Source organism: Gouania willdenowi, chromosome 4 (genome assembly GCF_900634775.1).
Source record: "Gouania willdenowi chromosome 4, fGouWil2.1, whole genome shotgun sequence".
Classification (NCBI taxonomy): Eukaryota; Metazoa; Chordata; class Actinopteri; order Blenniiformes; family Gobiesocidae; genus Gouania; species Gouania willdenowi.
The window spans coordinates 1-25,276 of record NC_041047.1 but is presented as its reverse complement, the minus strand read 5'-3'; the positions used below and the strand labels follow the sequence as shown (position 1 = coordinate 25,276).

The 25,276-nt window shown below is 41.2% G+C and overlaps 1 protein-coding gene across 1 annotated transcript in view; it reads left to right on the top strand.

Moving 5' to 3' along the window:
• nfia (nuclear factor I/A) overlaps nt 1-22,566 on the top strand; it is a 28,863-nt gene extending 6,297 nt beyond the window's left edge. The window contains exons 3-8 of the mRNA XM_028443817.1: nt 18,975-19,040; nt 19,763-19,840; nt 21,702-21,816; nt 21,905-22,023; nt 22,160-22,210; nt 22,559-22,566. Coding sequence (XP_028299618.1) covers nt 18,975-19,040; nt 19,763-19,840; nt 21,702-21,816; nt 21,905-22,023; nt 22,160-22,210; nt 22,559-22,566 — 437 coding nt within the window. The remainder of the gene's footprint in view (nt 1-18,974; nt 19,041-19,762; nt 19,841-21,701; nt 21,817-21,904; nt 22,024-22,159; nt 22,211-22,558) is intronic.
• Nucleotides 22,567-25,276: the final 2,710 nt, after the last annotated feature.

The following is a 25,276-nucleotide window of genomic DNA, read 5'->3' as shown; positions in this document are numbered from 1 at the left end:
TATTTGTCATATAGCTTTTAATCCATTTTAAGGCGTTGTACTTTATTCCGTAATTTTGAAGTTTTTCTTCTAGAATATCATGATTAATTGTGTCAAAGGCTTTTTTTAGGTCCAGAAAAATTCCGAATACAAATAGTTTTTTTTCTAATGCTTCTCTTATATTCTCCGTGATGTCAATTATAGCCATTGCTGTTGAACGTCCTTTTCTAAATCCATATTGTCCTTCATGTAGTATATTATTATCTTCTATAAATTTGTCGAGTCTGTTCATGAACAGTTTTTCCAGAATTTTTGATAATTGTGGTAATATTGATATAGGTCGATAATTAGTGAAATTCCATTTTTCTCCACCCTTGTAAATCGGTCTGATTTTTGCAATTTTCATTTTTTCTGTGAAAACACTATTCTTAAATGATAGATTACTTATATGTGTTAGTGGCGGGGTTATTTCAGCTGTTATGGTTTTTATTAGACTCATAGTTAGATTATTAACGTCTCTGGATTTTTTTGAGGTACAGGTTGTGATTATTCTGTCCACCTCTGCTTCTGTTACTTCTTCAAGTACAAGGTACTTATCAATGTCTTTCTTCTCATTGTCAAAATGGTTCCATTTAAGTGTTGGGTGATTAGCTGTGATTTCAGCTGTCCTTGGTGCTGACATGGGTTAGAGACAGATGTGCCCCGTAATAAACAAATGTCCGTGCCTCTCCAATGCTGATTATCATTCTTCCAACAAACATTCAGGTTATTTGGCCGTCCGTGTGCATGTGTTGCCACTGTCCTGTTCAGTTAGCAAAGTCTTTTTTTCATTTTATTTAAATATATATTACAGATGTAACAATTAATCGTAAGGCAGTTAAAAATTGATTCATAGGTATCACGATTGACATCGATACTTTGAAAATTGAATTCCAGTACTTTTTTTTTAAACAGCCGAGTGCGCTATATATTTATCCCTTCTCTTGTCCAGCAGTGTACGCGGCGGGCAGAATCTGCTACTACTTTCTTTCTGGCCATCTTCTACTCTTAAACATGTTCATAAATGATTCATTACCCCTTTAGCACTGAAAGAATATCTGTAATATTACGAGAATATCTGTAAAAGTCACGTTTTTCTATTAGCTCTGTCTGCTAGCATAGCATCTCTTCTTCACTGCAAGATATCTGCATTCCAACCGACCACTGGGTTACCAGTGCCCTCTGCTGGTCCAAACAAATATCTGACGTAAATCAGTGCAATGACAGTTTTTTTTTTTTAAAGTCCAGTTGTTTAGACACAAAATACATTTTCAGTTGCATTTTTAAAAACAAAAAGAACTATTATGCAGTTTTGCATTGTTTACTATAGAACCAGAATTTAAATTAATAGGCTTCTTCTTCATTTGTATTATTCCTTTATTTATTTCATTCAAGATTTATTTTTAGCTAAATTGCATTGTTTTGAATAGTTTATCAAGGGATTCTTGACAATGAAAAATAAAAGGAAAATAGTACAGTATTTTAAAGTTTTTTTTCCCCCAAAAAAAGGAATATTTTTCAGTCATTATTTTACTACAGTCCCATTTTGTAAAATAAATCGTGAGAGAATATCATATCGTGAACCCAGTATCATGAATCGAATCGTATCGAGAGTTGAGTGAATCGTTACATCCCTAATATATATATATTCCCATCTCTCAAGTGACTGGTATAGTGTACAGGAACATCTGTGCAGAGTATGGGCTGGAAACACCTCCAAAGGTGGTAGAGAATGACCGAGCTAAGATCCTGTGGGACTTCTAGATACAGACGGACAGAATGGTAATGGAGAACCAACCAGACATTGTGTGGTGGACAAAGAGCAGAGGAAAGATGTTGTGGTCGACATAGCAACACCAAGCGACTTCAACATCAGGAAAAAGGAACATGAGAAACTAGAGAAATACCAGGGGCTCGGAGAAGAGTTGGAGAAAACCTGGAGGGTGAAGGCATCAGTGGTGCCCGTGGTCATTGGGGCACTCGGGGCAGTGACCCCCAAACTGGAGGAGTGGCAATGAAGGCTCAGAAGGGTTCTGTGCAGTATCTTTGCTGTTCCTAGAACTGCACTTTTCTGGACCGAGATGTCTGATGTATTTCCTGGGATCTGCTGGAGCCACTCCTCCAGTTTGGGGGTCACTGCCCCTAGTGCCCCAATGACCACGGGCACCACTGATGAGTCAATTGACAGAGGCCTTGAAAGGGGCAATGAAAAAGCAAGTACCCAAAAGGTACAGCCAGATGCCCATACCTGAAGCATTGGAAATTGCCAAACAAAGGCTCCAAGCCTTGGCCAGCCGCCTAAAGAGATACACGAGAGACAACGAAGCCAGACGAGTAAATCGTCTGTTCGCAACTCAACCAGCGAAAGTGTACGCTCAGTGGCAGGGTAACAATAACAGAGCAGACCCACCAAGGCTGGAAACTGAACAGTACTGGAAAGGCATATGGGAGAAGGAGGCAGCACACAACAGTGATGCACAGTGGCTGGTGGCTCTGAGAGAGGACCACAGCAACCTCCCTGAACAGAATCCAGTTACCATCACAGTGCCAGACGTCCAAGAAAGAGCCTCAGGTATGAAAAACTGGACAGCACCAGGCCCCGACATGATACACGCCTACTGGCTTAAGAAACTCACGGCACTCCATGAGCGCTTGGCAGCACAAATGAACCAGCTGCTGAGAGATGGGAATCACCCTGAATGGTTAACCGAAGGGCGCACAATCCTGATCCTGAAGGATCCCTCAAAGGGTACAGTCCCATCCAACTATCGCCCAATAACCTGCCTCTCCACAACATGGAAGCTCATGTCCGGCACCATAGCGGCTAAGATAAGCGGGCACATGGATCAATACATGAGCAAAGCTCAGAAGGGAATCGGCAAAGATACCAGAGGTGCCAAACACCAGCTCCTGGTAGACAGAACAGTCGCTCGAGACTGCAGAACCTGACATACTAACCTGAGCACAGCGTGGATTGATTACAAGAAAGCCTACGACTCAATGCCACATATTTGGATCATTGAATGCCTGGAGCTATACAACATCAACAGGACTCTAAGAACCTTCATTGCAAACTCGATGAGGCTGTGGAAAACCACCCTTGAAGCCAATGGCAAGCCACTTGCACAAGTCTCCATCAAATGTGGCATATTCCAAGGAGACGCCCTGTCCCCACTGCTATTCTGCATAGGTCTGAACCCCCTCAGCCAAATAATCAACAAGACTGGCTATGGATACCGACTCAGGAACGGGGCCACCATCAGTCACCTCCTCTACATGGATGACATCAAGCTGTACGCTAAGAATGAGTGAGACATCGACTCACTGATCCATACCACCCGGGTATACAGTGCAGACATTGGGATGTCATTCGGACTAGAGAAGTGTGGTCGGATGGTGACTAAGAGAGGGAAGGTAGTCCACACAGAAGGGGTCTCACTCCCAGAAGGAACAATAGCAGACATTGAGCACAGTTACAAGTACCTCGGAATCCCACAAGCAAATGGTAACCTCGAAGAGGTGACAAGGAAAGCGGCCATTGCCAAATACCTCCGAGTACGGCAGGTCCTAAGAAGCCAGCTCAATGGTAAGAACAAGTCCTGGGCAATACACAGCTACGCCCTGCCAGTAATCAGATACCCTGCAGGAATAATAAGCTGGCCAAAGGATGAGATACAGACCACAGATGTTAAGACGCAAAAGCTCCTAACCATGCACGGAGGGTTCCACCCCAAATCCAGCACTCTGAGACTGTACGCTAGCCGTAAGGAAGGAGGCCGAGGACTAGTGAGTGTGAGAGCCACTATCCAGGATGAAACATCCAAGATCCATAAGTACAACAAGGACAAGGCTCCAACAGATGACGTGCTCAGTGAATGTCTCAGACAATGGGGAACAGAAGATGAGGTGCTGGAGGTTCCGTCATGGGAGGACAAGCCCCTACATGGGATGTACCACCCAAACATAACTGAAGTGGTGGATATCAGGAAATGGTACCAATGTCTAGACAGAGCTGGACTAAAGGACAGCACAGAGACACTCATCATGGCTGCACAGGAGCAGGCCTTGAGCACCAGAGCAATAGAGGCCCAGATCTACCACACCAGACAAGACCCCAGGTGTAGACTGTGCAAAGAGGCCAATGAGACAATCCAGCACATAACTGCAGGGTGGAAGATGCTGGCAGGGAAAGCTTACATGGAGCTCCATAACCAAGTGACTGGTATAGTGTACAGGAACATCTGTGCAGAGTATGGGCTGGAAACCCCAAGGTCAAAGTGGGAAACACCTCCAAAGGTGGTAGAGAATGACCGAGCTAAGATCCTGTGGGACTTCCAGATACAGACGGACAGAATGGTAATGGAGAACCAACCAGACATTGTGGTGGTGGACAAAGAGCAGAGGAAAGCTGTTGTGGTTGTCATAGCAACACCGAGTGACTTCAACATCAGGAAAAAGGAACACGAGAAACTAGAGAAATACCAGGGGCTCAGAGAAGAGTTGGAGAAAACCTGGAGGGTGAAGGCATCAGTGGTGCCCGTGGTCATTGGGGCACTCGGGGCAGTGACCCCCAAACTGGAGGAGTGGCTCCAGCAGATCCCAGGAAATACATCAGACATCTCAGTCCAGAAAAGTGCAGTTCTAGGAACAGCAAAGATACTGCGCAGAACCCTCAAGATCCCAGGCCTCTGGTAGAGGACCTGAGCTTGGAGGAAAAAAGAGAGAGACCGCCCACAGTGGGTGAGGAAGAGTTTTTTTTTATTTTTATATATATGTATATGTATATGTGTATGTATATGTATATGTGTATATATATGTATATGTATATGTGTATATATATGTATATGTATATGTATATGTGTATATATATGTATGTGTGTATATATATGTATATGTATTTTTTAAATAATTTATTTATTATTCATTCCGTGACATGGTCTCTTACTGACGGACAACACACGGCCGGTATTCCAGGACCTGGTGATTTACATTTTAAGCCCTGAGCATAACTGAATTATCTCCATAGTCCACAACACATCTGAAGCAAAATTATTATTATTTATTCCTTTTTTTTAACTAGATAAATGTCATTACCTGCAAGAGTCTGATAGATAGAGAGATGGTAGTAGCTTCAGGGAAGAAAGAACACGGTGAGATTAGGACTACGCTTCCCATGGGACTTTGCGGGATAGTGACGTCATCACGGAGCACCGAAGTGACATGTTTTGCGCCATGGGGGCTTCCACGTTGTGCGTGGAATAGCAAACATGCCCCTTGCCCGAGGGGGAAGCTGTTGGAATGAATTGAAGCGGTTCCAAGGTTTGAATGCGAGAGCTGATGCTGGACAGATCCGACTGATGTTACCCAGGGTCCCGAGGGCAGCCTCAGCTGGGACCCGAGTTTATGGCCAGATAAAGAAGTTTGGGTAATAGATTCATCTTTATGGTGTTTATTCTACCTGCCAAAGATAACGGTAACAAATCCCAGTGATAGAGATCCTGCTTCAAAGACAGAAATGGTGGAACATTTGCAGTGAAAAGATCTTTAAATTTGTGTGTGACCCAAACACCAAGATATTTTTTTTTTCCAAGCACACTTTAAATGTCAATGAACACACAGTCTCTTACCATCTGATTTATGGGCATCAATTCACTTTTTGAGGCATTTATTTTGTAACCTGAAATCTTATCAAATTTCTTTAGGACGTTTAGAGCGACAGGAAGAGATGAAGAAATGTCCAATATAAAAAGTAACATATCATCTGCATAAAGTGAAACTTTCTTTTCCAATCCTGTTATTTTAATTCCTGTTATATCTTTATTGCTGCGCAGGGCTATCACCAGTGGTTCAACTGAAGCTAACAAAGAGGAGTGGGGAGAGTGGACACCCCTATCTCGTCCCTCGCGTCATTGGGAAAGGGGATGAAATATTGTTATTTGTTCATAAAGCTGCCATTGGAGAGCTATATAACATTTTAATCCACGATAGAAACTTGGGACCAAAACCGAATCTCTCAAGGGTGTAAAATAGATAGTCCCTTTTCGGCGTCTCTTTCACCAGAGAAGAACTAATAAACGTTGGACAGTCCTCTGCTGATCTTTTTTCACCGGTTCTCATTGAACCAGAAAGTTATGCAGAGATTCTCACCAGAGGAGCAGCAGCTCTCTATGGAATTTGCAGGAGACGCCGCAGACGCAGACGGGGTAAACAAGCAGGCGCGCTCGTCAAACTGAGGTAGCAGAGATTACGCACTGCGCTTCCATCCATTCACCTGGTGAATGTCAGGCTCTCTGGCAAATAAAATGGATGAACTGCTGCTCCTAAACACCAGAAACTCGGACTTTTGCAGATCCACCGCCCTGTGTTTTACTGAAACCTGGCTCAGTGAACTCATCCTGGACAGCTCTCTACATCTACCAGACTTTCAGCTCCTCAGAGCGGACCACGTAAAAGAGCTGTGGGAAGACGAGGGGAGGTGGAATATGCTTTTACATTAATCAAGGTTAATGTACAGATGTCACAGTGTTGAAACAGACGTGTAGCCCTAATCTGGAGAGTTTTTTTATAAACTGTAAACCGTTTTATTCTCCTCGTTTGTTATGGTCTGTGTTTACATCCCACCTCAGGCTTGTGTAACAGAGGCGTTACAGCACCTGGTCGACCAGATAGCAGACGTGGAGAAACAACATCCAGACTCTTTGCTAATCATTCTAGAGGATTTTAACAGAGCAAATCTAACCCATGAACTCCCTAAATACAGACAGCATATAAAGTGTCCCACCAGGGGGGCTAACACACTGGACCACTGCTACACTGTAATAAAGGATTCATATCACTCTGTTCCCCGTGCAGCTTTGGGGCTCTCTGATCACTGTCTGATTCACCTCATCCTGACCTACAGGCAGAAGTTTAAATCTGCTAAACCTGTAGTAAGGACTGTAAAGAAATGGACAGAGGGGGAGGAGTTACAGGACTGCTTTGACTGCACTGATTGGAGGGTTTTTGAAGCTGCATCAGACCTAGATGAACTGACTGACACTGTGACATCTTACATCAGCTTCTGTGAGGACATGTGTGTGCAGACCAGGACCTTCTGCACATACAACAACAACAAACCCTGGTTTACACCTCAACTCAGGATGCTGAGTCAGGCTAAGGAGGAAGCCTACAGGAGTGGGGACTGGGTCCTGTTTAAGCAGACTAAGTACACACTAACCAAGGAGATCAGAGTAGACAAGAGGTGCTACACTGAGAAGCTAAAATAAAGCTTCTCAGACAAAGTCCCCTCAGAAGTGTGGAAAGGCCTGCGTGAGGTCACCAACTACAGGAAACCCTCCCCCCACCCTGCAGGTAACAATAGACTGGCTGAAGACCTGAACAGCTTCTACTGCAGGTTTTCTCACCCACCCCCCAGCTCATTAGCATCAGCCCATCACCTGGACTCTGCCCTTCCTGCTCCCCCCACTTCCCCCCCTACCTCACCCTCTGACCCCCCACCTGCCCTGAAGATCAATGACAGAGATGTGTGCCAGCTGTTCAAGAGACAAAAGATCAAAAAGGCTCCAGGACCAGACGGAGTATCTCCCTCCTGTCTGAAAGCCTGTGCTGAGCAGCTGGTCCACATCTTCACACGGATCTTCAACACATCACTGGAGCTGTGTGAAGTACCTTCTGCTTCAAAAACTCCAGCATCATCTCAGTTCCAAAGAAACCTGCCATCACAGGACTTAATGACTATCGACCCATTGCCCTGACGTCCGTAGTCATAAAGTCCTTTGAGGGTGAACTCACACTGGTAACTGGGGCCGTTCTAAGCTCACAGCAGGAATCCCCCCCTCCCCCGTCCCTTTTCTGATACGGTAGAACGGACGTGATCACCTGCTCAACTCGGTTCCCACAGAGAAACACATCATCACGTTAATTTATGACACGTATGGCGTTACGTCACCATTAAGCGACTCTGGGTTTGTTGTTGACAGTACATTCTGTTAATTTCATATTTTCTGTTGCGTAGTGTAACTATAAACCAAGATTTACCCAGACACGTGCTCTTTTCACGGACTGGGTTTCCCAGGGCCCCTGAACGCATCACGTTAATTTAAATGACTGTAACTCTGCTCATATTTGTTCTATCGGAGAAATTCCACCAGTTTATGAAAGATAAGAAGTTGCTCTTTACAGCCAGTGTCGGTACATTGTGATAATTTTACTCACACGTAACAGAAACATTAAAGATGCTGCTTTGTTTTGATGAAATCGACACAAGGAACAGAGAGAACCAAGTGAGTGAGAAAGAAAGATTAAAACAGACCAAATAACGGTGGATTTATTAAAAATGAAAGAGTCTCTGATGATAAAAACCACCATGAATGGAGGTTCAAATAGATTTAAAAACAAAGGAGGAAACTGAGCCTATAAAGGTAAGATCAGTTTAATTTATGGATCAATAAACGTTCTGATTTTGTGGAGCTAGTCTTTGTGTACATTAATATAAGTGTAAATAGATGATTTTAATGTGTGAGACAGTTTAGGACAGAATATTTGTGTGTTTGTTTAAACTTTGTGTGTCTGTGTCCATCTGATCATATTTATCTCCATCACTTTCAGTTTTCCTTTTGATGAACATGACATTATCTAACTCTTCTTTTATTTCTTCTTCTTTAAGTCCATAAAGAGTGGCCACGCCCCTCCCTGGACATTAAAACCATGAGCTGATCCTAGTTTCATCATCAGGTCTAGACCCATCACTTCTACAGACAACAGACAGAATGGGATGCACTTATTTATTGAAATGTATATTAAATGATTATTTCATTTTCTGTAATGTTATTTTTTAGGAGATGTTTTTAATTGTTTCAATAATTTAGAGACTTAAGGAACAGATTGTTATAATGTATAATAAAGGTGATTTACCTGAGTCAGCACTAATTTCAGATTGTTTTTAAGTCTTTGTATAAAAATACTTTAACAGGACAACAATGATGTGCAGAGCTGCAGTAATGTTGGCTTCATACAATAATAATAATAATAATAATAATAATAATAATAATAACACACACCACCAGAGAAGCTTCCAGTGAATAATTTACAAATAAAAAAAGTTCACTGACATTGAGATCTCAATGTCACCATCAGTGAACTTATTTTATTTGTAAATTATTCACTGGAAGCTTAGATATTGTGTGACAAAGATATCAAAGTTAGTTGTTTTGAGAAGAGTCATATTTATGACTCCTCCGTGAGGACAACACACTCACCGGGGAACAAACTCTGATAATTGGCGACTCCATAGTGAGAAACGTGAAGCTAGCGAAGTCAGCGGGCATCGTGAGGTGCATCCTAGGGGCCAGAGCGGGCGACATAGAATCAAATCTAAAGTTGCTGGCAAAGAGTAACCGTAAGTTTGATAGGATAGTCCTCCATGTCGGCACTAATGACTCCCGACGTCGTCAGTCGGAAGCAACCAAAGTGAACATTGAATCAGTTTGTGCTTATGCTAAAACAATGTCGGACTCCGTAATTTTCTCTGGTCCCTTACCAAATCTGACCAGTGATGACATGTATAGCCTATAGCATGTCATCATTTAACCGCTGGCTATCGAGGTGGTGTCCAGAAAACGAGGTGGGCTTCATTGATAATTGGAGATCCTTCTGGGGAAAACCGAACCTGATAGGAAGAGATGGAATCCATCCTACTTTGGAGGGAGCATCTCTACTATCAGAAAACATGGCACATTTATGACATCTCATGAATGAGACCATGTTACAGAGGGGGAGTCCTCCACGCCCCTCTGCGCTTGCCTTAGGACAGTTTCCCTCCCATTGCTATCAGGATAGCTGTGTTCATCGCCATGACAACTGTTGTGATGGTGATGAATATTATTTTATGGAGACGGTGTCAGTCCCCCGACCCATATTTCACAATGATTTTAACATAAAATCAAATAAAAAAGCTATCAATTATAAAAATCTGAAAAAAATTAAAATCTCAAATCTAGAAACACCAAAACATAAAACCATTAGATGTGCTCTATTAAATATTAGATCACTGAGATCCAAATCTCTACTAGTAAATGACCTTATCTCAGAAAATAACTTTGATTTATTCTGTTTAACTGAAACATGGCTGTATCAAGATGAATATGTTAGTTTAAATGAAGCCACTCCTCCCAGTCATTTAAATACTCATATGCCACGAGACATAGGCCGTGGAGGTGGTGTAGCAGCTATTTATCATTCCTCTCTCCTAATCTATCCTAAACCAAAGGCCAGTTACACTTCCTTTGAAAGCCTGGTTCTAAATTTATCTCATACTGAATCAAAAACCTGCCAGCCAGTCTTATTTGTGATAATTTACCGTCCTCCAGGCCCTTATTCTGAATTTCTATCAGAATTCTCTGAGTTTATATCAAACTTAGTCCTCAGTTCTGATAAAATACTGATAGTAGGAGATTTTAATATCCATGTGGACAAAGATAGTGATAGCCTGAGCTCAGCCTTTATGTCCCTAATAGACTCAGTTGGCTTTTTTCAAACTATTAATGAAGCTACTCATCGTTTAAATCATACTCTTGATCTTGTTCTAACATATGGCCTTGATATTAATGAACTAAAAGTCTACCCTGAAAATCCTCTGCTATCAGATCACTTTTTAATATCTTTTAACATTATCCTAGAGGATCTCGCACTGTGCAATAAAATAGTTACAAGTAGAAATCTATCCAACAGTGCTGTGGCTAAATTTAAAGAGGCCATTCCTGCTGCCTTAAACTCAGTGCACCATCCAATAAATAACTATGATATTAATTATAACCCCTCTCAACTGGATCTGCTTGTCGATAGCTCTGCTAGTCTACTAAAATCCACCTTGGACTCAATTGCCCCATTGAGGGAAAAAACTATTAAACGTCAGAGGAAAGCTCCGTGGTTTAGCTCTGAAACTCACACACTCAAACAAACAACCCGTAAATTAGAGAGAATGTGGCGCTCCAATAAAACAGAGGAGTCACGAATACTTTGGCAAGAAAGCCATAGTAAATACATGACAGCCTTACGACATAGTCGATCTACATACTATTCCTCACTAATTGAAGAAAATAAAAATAATCCGAGGTACCTTTTCAGCACTGTAGCCAGGCTAACACAAAGTCAGAGCTCTATTGAGCCCATGATTCCTCTAGCCCTCAGCTGTGAGGACTTTATGACATTTTTTAACGATAAAATTCACAAGATTAGAGATAAAATTAGCCACTCCCTGCCTTCACCTGGGCCTGCTGTACCATTAAATGTAAATAGGCCTAACCTAAACTGTTTCACACATATAGGACTTCAGGAACTTAACTCTATTATTTCATCCTCCAAACCATCGACCTGCCTTTCAGATCCGATCCCAACTAAGCTGTTTAAAGAAGTTGTTCCCCTGGTCTGCCCATCTTTGTTGGAGACAATAAATATATCCCTATCAATAGGCTACGTGCCACAGTCCTTTAAAGTAGCTGTAATCAAACCCCTTCTCAAAAAACCTACTCTTGATTCCAGCACTTTAGCAAACTACAGGCCTATATCTAATCTTCCTTTTATTTCAAAGATTCTTGAGAAAGTTGTGGCAGCTCAGCTCTGTGAATTTCTTCAAAACAACAGCCTGTTCGAGGACTTCCAGTCAGGTTTTAGAGCTCAACACAGCACAGAGACTGCTTTAGTTAAAGTAACTAATGATCTACTCTGGGCTTCAGATGAAGGACGACTCTCAGTGCTGGTTTTATTAGATCTTAGTGCAGCTTTTGACACTATAGATCACTATATTCTACTAGAGAGATTAGAGAAATTACTTGGAATCACAGGGACTGCCCTAAACTGGTTTAAGTCCTACCTATCTGATAGGTACCAGTTTGTACACGTGAATAATAGGTCTTCTGTGTACACTAAAGTAAGCTACGGGGTTCCTCAGGGCTCTGTGCTAGGTCCAATCCTCTTCTGTATCTATATGATCCCCCTTGGTAATGTTATGAGAAAATACTCTGTTAACTTCCACTGCTATGCTGATGATACCCAACTGTATGTATCAATGAAGTCAGGTGAGACAAATCAGCTATCTAAACTTGAGGCCTGTCTAAAGGACATTAGGGCCTGGATGGACCAAAATTTTCTTCTTCTCAACTCAGACAAGACTGAGGTCATTGTACTGGGCCCGCGACACCTTAGAGAAACCTATGCTAGCCTAACTGCCCTAGATGGCATTACTCTGGCACAAAGCACAACTGTTAGAAACCTTGGGGTTCTATTTGATCAGGACTTATCCTTCAACTCTCACATAAAACAAACTTCAAGAACTGCCTTCTTTCATCTCCGTAACATTGCTAAAATCAGATCTATCCTGTCTCAGGGCGACGCCGAAAAACTAGTCCATGCTTTTGTTACCTCTAGACTGGATTATTGTAATTCTCTTTTAGCAGGCTGCCCGAGCAAGTCGCTTAAGACACTTCAGCTGGTTCAAAATGCTGCAGCACGTGTACTGACTAAAACTAGGAGAAGAGATCACATTACTCCTGTATTAGCCTCTCTGCATTGGCTTCCCATAAAATATAGAATAGAATTCAAGATTCTTCTTCTCACTTATAAAGCCCTAAATGGACAGGCACCAGTCTATCTCAAGGAGCTTGTAGTGCCATACAATCCCCCCAGAACACTACGCTCTCAAAATGCTGGACTACTCGTTGTTCCATTCATCTCTAAAAGTAGTATAGGAGGAAGAGCTTTCAGTTATCAGGCCCCACTTCTCTGGAACCATCTACCAACCACGGTTCGGGGGGCAGACACCCTCTCTACCTTTAAGGTTAGGCTCAAAACATTCCTCTTTGGTAAAGCTTTTAGTTAGGAACCAGCTCATAGCTCATAGTTAAGATGCAATAGGCATAGACTGCCGGGGGGGGGGGGGGGGGGTCTGGCATGCTCGGTTGGAGAGAGGTTGGAGAGGGCGTTAAGAGAGAGGTCATTTAGGTTAGAGAGGGACCGGAGAGGGTCCCATTCCTCTCTCAAACACTCCCTCTATGTCTGCTTCTTCCCTTGTGTGTTTGCTCCTGTTCTCCTTCTGGCTTTTGTCTTGCAGGTCCGTGGGATCCTCAGTGTGGAGTTACAGAGACTCAACAACTCTGTCTCCACCCTTTCCTCTGCACACACCCAACACAGCATAACGTGGATGGCTGTTCATCATAGGAATGGGATCCACACAAGGTTCCTGCTGCTTAACAGAAGGTTTTCCTTGCCGCCATGATGAATTCATGTTGGGTGTGGGATACATATGTATGTGTATATACGTATATATGCATATGTGTGTATCCATAAAATGAAGAGTCCGTCCTTAAGACTGCTCTACTGTAAAGTGCCTTGAGATACCATTGGTTATGATTTGGCGCTATACAAATAAAGATTGATTGATTGATTGATTGATTGATATATTCTAAAGTTTATAATTATCTGGCTCGTCTTCCTTTCTTTCTGTTCACATCATAACTTTATATTTAGTTCTACAAAATGTGTTTACAGCTAATTTTACTGATTATTGTTACACATCATCCTGTATGTGTATTATATACAGTATAAATGTGTAGATTTAACTGTTAGAGAAACTATTTTATTAAATACAAAGCAAACAACATGTAAACAGAAAAACAAAGGTAGAAATAGTTTATTTAAATTATGAAATTAGTGAGTTGTTAAAGTGCTGAGGTGCAGTGGAGGGTCTTCTTCTGCAGAGACGTGATGATGAGGGGTTTGAGTAAAACACAAAATTCCATGGTAATTTTGAGGGTATAAACATGCATATAAACACATTACTGGTATATTAACACATATAAACCAAAACATATAGAAATGGGACATTTTACGGCTGTAATGTGTAACATATTACTGGTATTATGAGAACAGGACACGTGTAGATTTCTGATCAATTCATTATAGTTGTGCAGGACTAACAGGAACTCCACATACTGATAATTGGTATTAACACATGTTCACTAACACGACACGACCTAAGAAGAGAAATAAAATAAGATTAAAATAAATAAATAGTTTACAGTCTTGTTCCAGGTTCTGCTGTCATAATATTCCCATCCTTGTACTTCCAATGTTTAAATGTTTTGTTTTTAAGGTTCATGTTACATTTTGCAAAAGGTTGCACTTTATTTCTGGCTTATTGATTTTTGTTTGGAAAATTATTACCTTTCTTTCAGACATTTCATTTATTTGGGCTTGTATTTGTGATGTTCTGTTTATGGTTACATTTAGATGAATAAATTAATACACTACACTTTGTTTTCATTCTACAGAGTTAGTGAGTATGTGTCCCAGAACACTGAAACACCATATATATATATATTTATATTATTTATACATTAGCAGCAGTACAATGTACCATTTCCATATTTTCTGGTTTATATGGGTTAATATACCAGTAATATGTGTTTATATGTATATTTATACCCTCGGAAATACCCGGATAGACCTGATGATGAGCTGCTACACTCCGTTACTGTCCCGCTGTCGGCTGAACAAAGAGAAGTCCTGATGGTCATGTTGTCCTCTTCCTCCATGAGTTCTCTGTGGTGTTGTTCATATATATCAGCTAACGAGCACTTCTGACACCGCTATCATTGTGGAATGCAGATGTTTATGTGCCGTAAAGCGTCGCGCGGTACCAACGTCATCACATTGTGCGCACAGGTCGAGTCGAGTTGTGCGTGCGCATGCGCGGCCAACCGTGCCAGTCTAGCACGCTGTTTGGACCACCTCTTCTAGCAGGACCATCGGGCCGTTAACCCCCCTGTGGTGCAGTTCACACCTACGCAGGCCAGACAATGGCCCCCCATGGTTTCACACATGTACAGAGCTGGTTAGGAACGGCCCTGGTTACCAGTGTGAGTACACACTTAGAGGCTGGTACTGAGCCACCTGAAGGACATCACAGGACCCCTGCTGGACAGGTCAGTAGAGGATGCAGTCAACATGGGTCTGAACTACATCCTGCACCACCTCCACTCCCCAGGGACCTACGCTAGGATCCTGTTTGTGGATTTCAGCTCTGCGTTCAACACCATCATCCTGGACATCCTTCACCAGAAACTCACCCAGCTCACAGTGCCGGCCTCCACCTGTCAGTGGATCACCAACTTCCTGACTGACAGGAAGCAGCAAGTAAGGCTGGGAAACATCACATCCAGCACCCGGTCACTCAGCACTGGCGCCCCCCAGGGGTGTGTTCTCTCCCCACTGCTATTCTCCCTCTACACCAATGACTGCACCTCAGGGGACCCCTCTGTGAAACTCCTGAAGTTTGCAGACGACACCACCATCATCGTCTCATCAGGGATGGGGACGAGTCTGCCTTCAGACAGGAGGTGGAACAGCTGGATCTCTGGTGCAGTAAGAAACATCTGGAACTGAACCCGTTCAAGACTGTGGAGATGACAGTGGACTTCAGAAGAAATCCCCCCCCACTCCCCCCCTTACCATTCTGAATAGCAAAGTGTCTACCATGGACTCCTTCAGGTTCCTGGGATCCACAATCTCACAGGACCTGAAGTGGACCTCCCACATAGACACAAACAGGAAAAAGGCACAGCAGAGGAAGTACTTCCTGTATCAGCTGAGGAAGTACTTCCTGTATCAGCTGAGGAAGTTCAACCTGCTCCAGGAGCTGCTGATCATGTTCTACACCTCCATCATTCAGTCTGTTCTGTGCACCTCCATCACTGTCTGGTTTGGATCTACAACCAAACTAGACAGACACAGACTACAAAGGATAGTCAGGACTGTAGAAAAGATCATTGGTGTTGATCTGCCCTCCATCCAAGACTTATACCTGTCCAGGGTCAGGAAACGAGCAGGTAACATCACTGCAGACTCCTCCCACCCTGGACACAATCTGTTTAAACTCCTCCCCTCTGGCAGACGCTACAGATCACTGTACGCCATAAAAACAGTTTGTTCCCCCAGGCTGTCACTGTGATCAACACTAAACAGTCAAAGAGAGTCAGACCTGTTTCTGTTACTGTGAAATAACCTGGAACTAACATAACAACCCTGATCAACCTGTCACTGTGAATGTTCATGTACATAATATTTTCATTTAAATGTTCACCTGCACTACTGACTATTATCTTATTATTATTATTGTATTTTTATTTTATTATTATTATTATTACTATTATTGTTATTATCATGTTATTTTATTTAGTTTGCACATATTAGTCTAACTACTCTTATATTTATGTTTATACTTCTTTTTTTATTTATTTTTCTTTATTCTAGTTGATTGTTATTATTTAATGTTACACTATCTGACAGAGCTCAGGTCACCAAGACAAATATTCATACACTCTTGGTCAATAAAGTTGATTCTGATTCTGTTACTTAGCTTGATCAATCAAGCAATACATTAAAAAAAATGTCACTGTAGACTTTAGTGCAACATTAAATAATATTAAATAAAAATGTCTAATATAAAAATGAATAGTGTCTCATCCTAAAATACCCAACAGACATGTTAACAAATAAAAAGATAAAAGTACCACAGTGCTGTAAAGTAATGAGCTCCTAATGTTTAATCTCCTCATTTAGTTTCACAGATTAAAACTTTATGTTTTTATGATGAAAAGTATGATAACTTCATTTTGTTGGTATTGCAGGTTCAGAGCATGTAAAGTATTAGCGTCATTCTTTCAGTACTAACGATTGAGACCATTTTCACAGAGTTTTTCGTTTGGTGGGGGTCAGCTACACATAGGTAGGATGGTCTATTCTCACACACTAACATACATGTGCACACGCAAATCACACAAACACTGGAGCGCACGCACACAAACACACATGCACATTGTGCGGAGCAGACAAACACGCCCTCAAACATCTGTACACAGTGCACACACACTAGCATCAGGCTAGTTAGCAGAGAGGCTAACGATACGTTTGGTCTCTACCAAACAGAACAAATGTTGTAGTGATTGACCTGATGTTGAACTCCTTTATTCACAAATGTGTGAGAACTTGTGTCTAACTCCACCTCTGCTCTGCATCCAAACAGTTCATTTCATGCCAGATTTTACCTAAAATACTCGTTGTGACCAACTTTATCCTTCACTAACCCTAACCCTAACCACTACCCCATGTTTCTCTGTGAATGACTTATTTATCATTATATTTATTTACATTTGAACATATTTTCACACCTTGAGGCTAAAGTGTCGACTGTTTGAAAACTTTTGATGATGGAAAAAGTAAATAAAGTTTTTTTTTTTTTTTGAGAAAAAGAAAATCAACAAATGAACTTTCATTTGTTGATTTTTGTTTTTTATATTAAATGAGGCCATTACGTCTCTAAATAACTAATCAATCAATCTTTATTTGTATAGCACTAATTCATAACACGTGTTATTGCAAGACACTTCACAGAGAGCAGGTAAAGACCTTATACTGTTTGTAATCTAATTACTTCATGACTTTCATGCTTTAGACCCACATTACATAAATCAATTTTCTTCTTTATTATTAAAAATTAGAATATCAAATTTAATTAAAAGACTGTTATGTAAGGAGGAATTGCTAGCTAAAATGTCCAACCCTCCTCCTTTATCTGTGCATGGGATTCTGAGAAAACCTATGACATCATCATCGAAGGAACTCGCTTTATTCGAGAAGAACCTGTGACAACATGAACAAATTTCTTAACATTGAGCTGTTCTGCAAAGCTGCATTTATGAAATAATATATTAACGGTATCATTGCAGTCCAAACAATTCCAACGTTGCACACCCTTGAACCAATCAGCAGCCATGTTGAAACTCTCAGCTCTGTCTGATCCTGATATGCTGAGATATTTGAGGAACACACAGACACACAGACATTCCTTGCTTTTATAGATAGATTATTAATTTTAGAAGAATAATCATTAGTGTGTGTCTTTGCTTTCATATGTGTGTAGTTATTACACACGTTTGGTACATGAAGCTGTTCTAATAGTGATGATGATGATGATGATGATATGAGTGTCACAGTCCAATATTTACTATCAGCATAAAAACAACTTCATATTATCAGGGTTTTCTAATTGATTTCATTCAATAGTTGAATCTTATTCTGTTTTATGTTAAATATGTGACTCATTGGTTAAAAATCAATGGGTCTGATTATTGATATCTAACTAATAGCAATAGCAACTAATTAACCAAAGTAGGTTTGATTCCTGCTGATATGGTATTATATCAGATCAATGTCAGTATGTGCTCCACTCTGAAACCTGTTTCCTCTTTATTTCCTCCCTGTATCCTCTGCGGTTCCTCCCTATTTCCTCCTTGCTTCCTCTTTGTTTCCCCCTGTTTCATCCCTGTTTCCTCATTGTTTCCTCTTTGTTTTCTCTGTGCTTCCTCTTAGTTTCCTCCCTGCTTCCTCCCTATTTCTCCCTGTTACTTCTGCATTTCCTCTCTGCTCCCCCCTATTTCCTCCCTGTTTCCTCCTCATTTCATCCCTATTTCCTCCCTGTTTCCTCTGTATATCCTCCCTCTTTCCTTTGCATTTCCTCTTTGTTTCCTGCGTAAACTTCCTCTTCCTCTTTTGCTCGTTAACACTGATCAGACACACACTGAGTGTGCCCCAGAGGATGATGGGTAATATTTCTAGATGTTTTATCTGTGCTGCGACCGATCGATGAACCTGAACCTTTAAATCAAGCAGCAGAGCATTCTGGGAAATCTGACTCAGCAGAAAGTGGAAAAGTCGAGCCCGGACTATCTCACAACCTGTGTGTGTGTGTGTGTGTGTGTGTGTGTGTGTGTGTGTGTGTGTGTGTGTGTGTGTGTGTGTGTGTGTGTGTGTGTGTGTGTGTGTGTGTGTGTGTGTGTGTGTGTGTGTGTGTGTGTGTGTGTGTGTGTGTGTGTGTCTAATCTCTCCTTTTGTTTTTCCTACAGAAGTCAGCCAATCAGAGAGCCCCAACCAGACCGGCGAATCAGACGTTAAAGAAACATCAGAGAACGGTGATGATGATGATGATTATAATGGTGATGATGATGATGATTATAATGGTGATGATGATGATGATTATAATGGTGATGATGATGATTATAATGGTGATGATGATGATGATGAACTTAGAATGACTCAGTGAGTAGATATGAGGAGTGTGTGAAGGTCTGACCAACCATCAGAAGAACACGTATGGAGTGACTGAGGAGAGAGTGATATGTGGATGTGAGAGAGTGATTCATTAACGGACATGTACGAGTGGTGAGAGGGTGGTGGATGGGAGGAGACAGTGTGGAAGGTGTTTGGTCTGGAGAACTTATGGAAACTATGAGAGACATAGAAGAAGCAGATTGAATGACCATTGAGGGGGGCGGTGGGTGGAGTGAGTGGTGTGATTGTGGGAGGAGTGGAAGCGGGTGAGGAGAAGGATGGGAGTGGTGAGGTGGAGGTGTTGGTGAGAACAGTTGGTGGAAGGAGAGCAAGAAGGAGGACTTCCATGTGCCCAGAGGTACCAGAGGGAGTTGTTGGTGACCAACATGACGAGGCACCAGAGGAGCTGCATGGTGTGGCACCCTGGGGGGGGGGGCAAGTCCCTGACAGGGTCCAGCAGCCCAAATGGAATGAGTGGTGGTGGTGATGATGGTGGTGGTGATGATGATGATGATGGTGATGAAGATGTATATTTTTATATTGGTCCATAATGTGATAATAATAATAATGTTCATCGTTGCAGGTTATCCTCTGGGTTTCCAGGACAGCTTCGTTACTCCAGGAGTTTTTACTGTAGCAGAGCTGGTCCGAGTGTCTCAGAGTACGTACACACAACAGGATATACAACAGGAAGTACACAGGAAATACACAGGAAATATGCAGGAAGTACAGAGAATATACAAAGGAAACACACAGGAAGTAAAGTAGATATACACAGGAAATACACAGGAAAACATTGAAAACAAAAAGGGAGGAAAACAGAGGAAATAGGAGGAAACAGGAAATACCAAAGGGAAGACAGAGGACAAAGAAGGGAAATACAAGAAAAAGAGAGGAAAGACCAAGAGGAACCAAAGAGCTGCTCGTTACTGGAGCTTCATCAGCGTAGAAAAGTTTCAGAGCAAAATAACACACACACACACACACACACACACACACACACACACACACACACACACACACACACAGGTGACCTTGACGTTGTTCCCATTGAATCTGTGTGGATCAATATCCTATTAAACCAGAGAGAGTCTTGAGGCCCCTCCCCCTCTTCTATACCAGTGATGTCAGAGATCAGGTGACATAAGAAATTATGACATCACTGTTCACATAAATTAAGTTCAAACTAAAAACCAAATTAAAAAAATTCATACTAAAACCTCCACTCACTTATAACAAGTAGGCTGCTCTAAGACACCCCCCCCACCTGAACCACGGCCCTACGGCTAGTGCTGATAGAGTATCAGATTACTGTGGGGGGGGGGGGGTGGGGGGAATACTGCTGAGCTCAGCACCATCAGCTCTTCATCTCTGTCAGTGAAGTGATGAAGAGGAGGATGTGGCTGTGCTTTAAGGGGATTGTTGTCTTTGTTCAACACACACACACACACACACACACTAACCCTGTGCTCTCTGATGCAGTAAAACTCCACTGGTGTTCTAAAGCAGCTGGTGGTCGTGTTAACTGGTGACTGAGTCTAAGCATTAGCTTAACACCAGTTTGAGCAGAACAGTAGTGAAACTGGGACATGGTCCAACTTTTCCTCCAGTGTTTACTGGTTTATACTGGTTTATACTGGTTTTACTGGTTTATACTAGTTTATACTGGTTTATACTGGTTTATACTGGTTTTACTGGTTTTTACTGGTTTATACTGGTTTTACTAATTTATACTAGTTTATACTGGTTTATACTGGTTTTACTGGTTTTTACTGGTTTATACTGGTTTATACTAGTTTATACTAGTTTATACTAGTTTTACTGGTTTTACTGGTTTTACTGGTTTATACTGGTTTTTACTGGTTTATACTGGTTTATACTGGTTTTTACTAGTTCATACTGGTTCATACTAGTTTTACTGGTTTATACTGGTTTTACTGGTTTTACTGGTTTATACTGGTTTATACTGGTTTATACTAGTTCATACTGGTTCATACTAGTTTTACTGGTTTATACTGGTTTTACTGGTTTTACTGGTTTATACTGGTTTATACTGGTTTTACTGGTTTTACTGGTTTTACTGGTTTTACTGGTTTATACTGGTTTATACTAGTTCATACTGGTTCATACTAGTTTTACTGGTTTATACTGGTTTTACTGGTTTATACTGGTTTATACTGGTTTTTACTGGTTTATACTGGTTTATACTAGTTTATACTGGTTTTTACTGGTTTATACTGGTTTATACTAGTTCATACTGGTTCATACTAGTTCATACTAGTTCATACTGGTTCATACTGGTTCATACTGGTTCATACTGGTTATAGTTGTAGGGTTTACACTGTTTTCACTGAGACTGTTTATGAATTAATTATAGTGGTGGGACCTGATTAAATAATTTCTCTAATTACTTAGAGACTTTGTAATTAAATAAAGTAGGAGGAGCTATAATACATTTTAACACTATATATATACTGACTGTTAATCTGGTTCTGTGTGTGTGTGTGTGTGTGTGTGTGTAGCTCCCATTGCTGCCGGTACTGGACCAAACTTTTCTCTGGCGGACCTCGACAGTTCTTCATATTATAGCATGAGTCCAGGATCCATGAGGAGAAGCTTACCTGGTACCTCATCCAGGTACACACACACACACACACTGGTTGTGTCTCTGTTGTGTTGTTTAGTGTAGCTCTGATTGTGTGTTTCTGTTGTATCTATTGTGTAGCTCTGCTAAGAGGATAAAGTGTGTCGATGAGGAAGTGGACAGTCCTGAGGAGTCGTTTTACACCAATCAGAGTCGATCTCCTGTCAGTCAGAGCAGCAGCTGGCAGGAAGTGGAAACAGGTAACTCCTCCCACTTTAGATTCTCCCACACTAACCCCTCCCACATTGTGAGAGTGAATTAATGTAAACACAGAGCTCCTCCCCCTCCATCTTCACTCCTGCTTCTTCTTCTTCTTCTACTCTGTCTCATTGACAGCTGGATATAAGCTACGTGGCTCTCTAGCTAGCTCCTTCATCTCTCGACAAGGTAACCATGGCAACGCCTGCTTTATGTTCTTCACCTGTCTGTGACTCCTCCCACTCTATCACTGGCTTCTCCCCAGCCACTCCTTCTGATACTCCTCCCACTCCTCACACGTCATCTGTGACCAAACTGACTCCTCCCACTTCTTTTGTGAATCTTTTTCTGTAACCCCGCCCACGGCATTTATGACTCCTCCTACTTCTACTCTGACTCCATTCTTCTCTCTCTGACTCCTCCCACTGGCTGCGGGTGACTCCTCCTACTCCTGTTACGTGTTTTATCCCACTCGTACGTAACTCCTCCCACTCTGTCTGTGAGTGACTCTGACTCCTCCCCTTCTGTCTCTTTCAGCATGCTGATGAGTCAGTAGTTATTACTGAGCATGAAACAGTGTGTTTCGTTTTTTGTAATTCGCTTTTTATTTGGACAACATCTCACTTATACATTTATACAGTTTCCTTGGCCCCTCCCTCATTGTTCTTCCTTGAGTAAAATGAACAGGAAATGATCAAAAAACGATAACGGAGAAGAGTCCAAGTGTCTCAGTCTATATAGTCTTTTCCGAGTTTTTCATTTTTGAACATAGAAAAAGGAACAAGAAAATTGAAAGGGACAAAAGAAATAAAATGAGAAAGGGGGCGTCACCTCATTGTTCTTTTACCACCTGAAACAAACATACACCTTTCTTTTTCAAATGTTGGCACACCAGTTTAGAAATTTTGTCAATTAAAATCTGATTTCACTGTTTTTACATATTCCGTCCATTTGGACCAAATCTTGTAAACTTTGTCTTTTTGTACCGTGAGGGAAAATGATGAGTTTCTTCATAGTGTAGATTCTATGAAATAATGGATCCATTCATCAACGACTGAAGGTTCCACTTTCATCCTGCTGCCAGCATAATGGCTCGTCATTTTTTGGTCAATTATTGAAAACTATATCACCTTTTTTTTTAAATTCGAATTTAAAAAAATAAAAAAAAAAAAAAAAAAAAAAAAAAAAAAAAAAAAAAAAAAAAAAAAAAAAAAAAAAAGAAAACTATATCACCAAGATAAAGGGATTCGCATGTAAGGGGGATGTTTGATCTGAATATGTTCTTTATATGGAGATGTAACTCCTGAACAGGTGTGAGGAAGAATCTCACCAGGTTTTTCCAACAAAATTCCCGCCACATGTTGGACCTCGTTGTAATACACGGTAGTTTGGATGCTATTGTAAAGTTTTGAGATTATTTTGTTACATGTCGTGGATTCACATAATGACAAGAATACCTGCAACAGGTCTAACTCACCTCCTTTCAAAGTTATTTTTAGGTTCTAAACAGTGTTTATTTCATATCATGTCACACCAGTGGCTCGTCCCTCCCTTCCCACAGCCACGCCCCCTTCAGGTTTATCTTTTTCAGCTGTTATTTATCTGGTTAGTTGTGTGTTCATTGGTTCACTGTTTCACTGGTTTACCATTTTGACTGATTTTAAAGACCCACAAAGTCTCTACTTTCATTAAATAAAGAAATTTGTTTCTGGCTCATTTCATTCTTTTGTAATCAGCCATCGAATAGAGCAAGTTTTACACAAATCTTCAGTTTCAGAGCAAAAAGCTGAGAAAACACTATTTTTGTAAAAAAAAAAAACCCTGTCAGTGACTTTAAAGCTATTTTTTTTTTTTTTTTGCTTTAGTGACAACTCTAACATCTGAACATTGTTTCCTTATATAAAACATAAAAAAACACTGAGACCAGGCTTTTGATGGCAAAATTATTATTATTTATCTATCTGGGTCAGAGTTGAATTTATTTCTTACTGTACTTACTCCGTCTTTCTCTCCCGTCAGTCTGCACAGACGTAACTTCCTCTTCCTCCCAGACATGCAGAGTGTCACTGTGCTCCCAGTTCTTTTTATGGTTTTATCTCACCATCGCCACGCTATCCTTGAGTTCCACACATGCTCTGGTTGAGTGTGCACTCCTGTGAACGTCAACTCTGTACGTAGCGTCATTTTCTGTCTCGGAAACGCCTTTCCTCTCTCCCTCTGAGCTCTGCTGAGCTTGGATGATTTGCTCTGCTACCTCCTACGTGTCACCTATTATTTTGCTATCTGGCTCACAGGCTGGGGTTATTTTGTCCATAGAAGGATAAAGTCCAAGTATAGGAGATGAATGTATATGAGGTGTGTGGCCCGTTAGTGGGTTGCGAAGGGGGGAAAAAAACAAGGAAAAAGAGCAGCTGCACAAAGGAGCCTCCTACCAGTGACCAGAGCAGTGGAGGGTCAGTTTGTTCAGTCCAGGTAGAATCTTCAGCTTAGTGCCCAGACTAGGTTCTAGTTCACCATCAACTGGCCTGTATGACAAACAGGTCTAATTAAATATCCAGTGTTGTGCACACATTAAGAAATACTGGTGCTCCATAACACAAGCTGCATTATATTTAGCAGTATTTCAATAATCAAATATTGTACAATATAATTGGTTGATGGTATATAAATGTGATTCAAGTAATTATAATATTTGTTTTATTAATCAATTAATTACAGTACTCAAGCATACAAAACCCAGCATCCACAAATAAAGTGCATAGCAGCCCAGTGATTGAGTGGACTGCATTAAAGTGCATCGATAACAAGGAACTGGTTTAAAGTGCATTAATTCTCATCAACACAGCCATAAGAATAAACTATAAATCCAACGTTTCAGTCAACAGATCATAATTAGAGAAACAAGACATATAAGATGTTATTAAATGTGCCAACCGAAGAGCAGCGGTAGCAGCTAAGCTAATCTAAGTTTACCAATTCTGTGGTTCAGTCCGTAAATGGCTTTGTTTCGGACAATCAATGGCTCCGGTATTCGGCTCCTATAGTTGGACATTTACTGCCTTTAGTTTCAAGACGTTCACTAAACAAACAACACTACAACGTACCTGCAGCAAACATCTCCATCACGTGACCCTCTCACTCCTACCGGCATTCAGCCACAGCTGTGTTTATACAGTGATTTGGACGCGCTCTCACGTAACGGTGTGACGTAATGACGTGACGTGATGATGTAACGTGAATATGCAGTATTTTGTA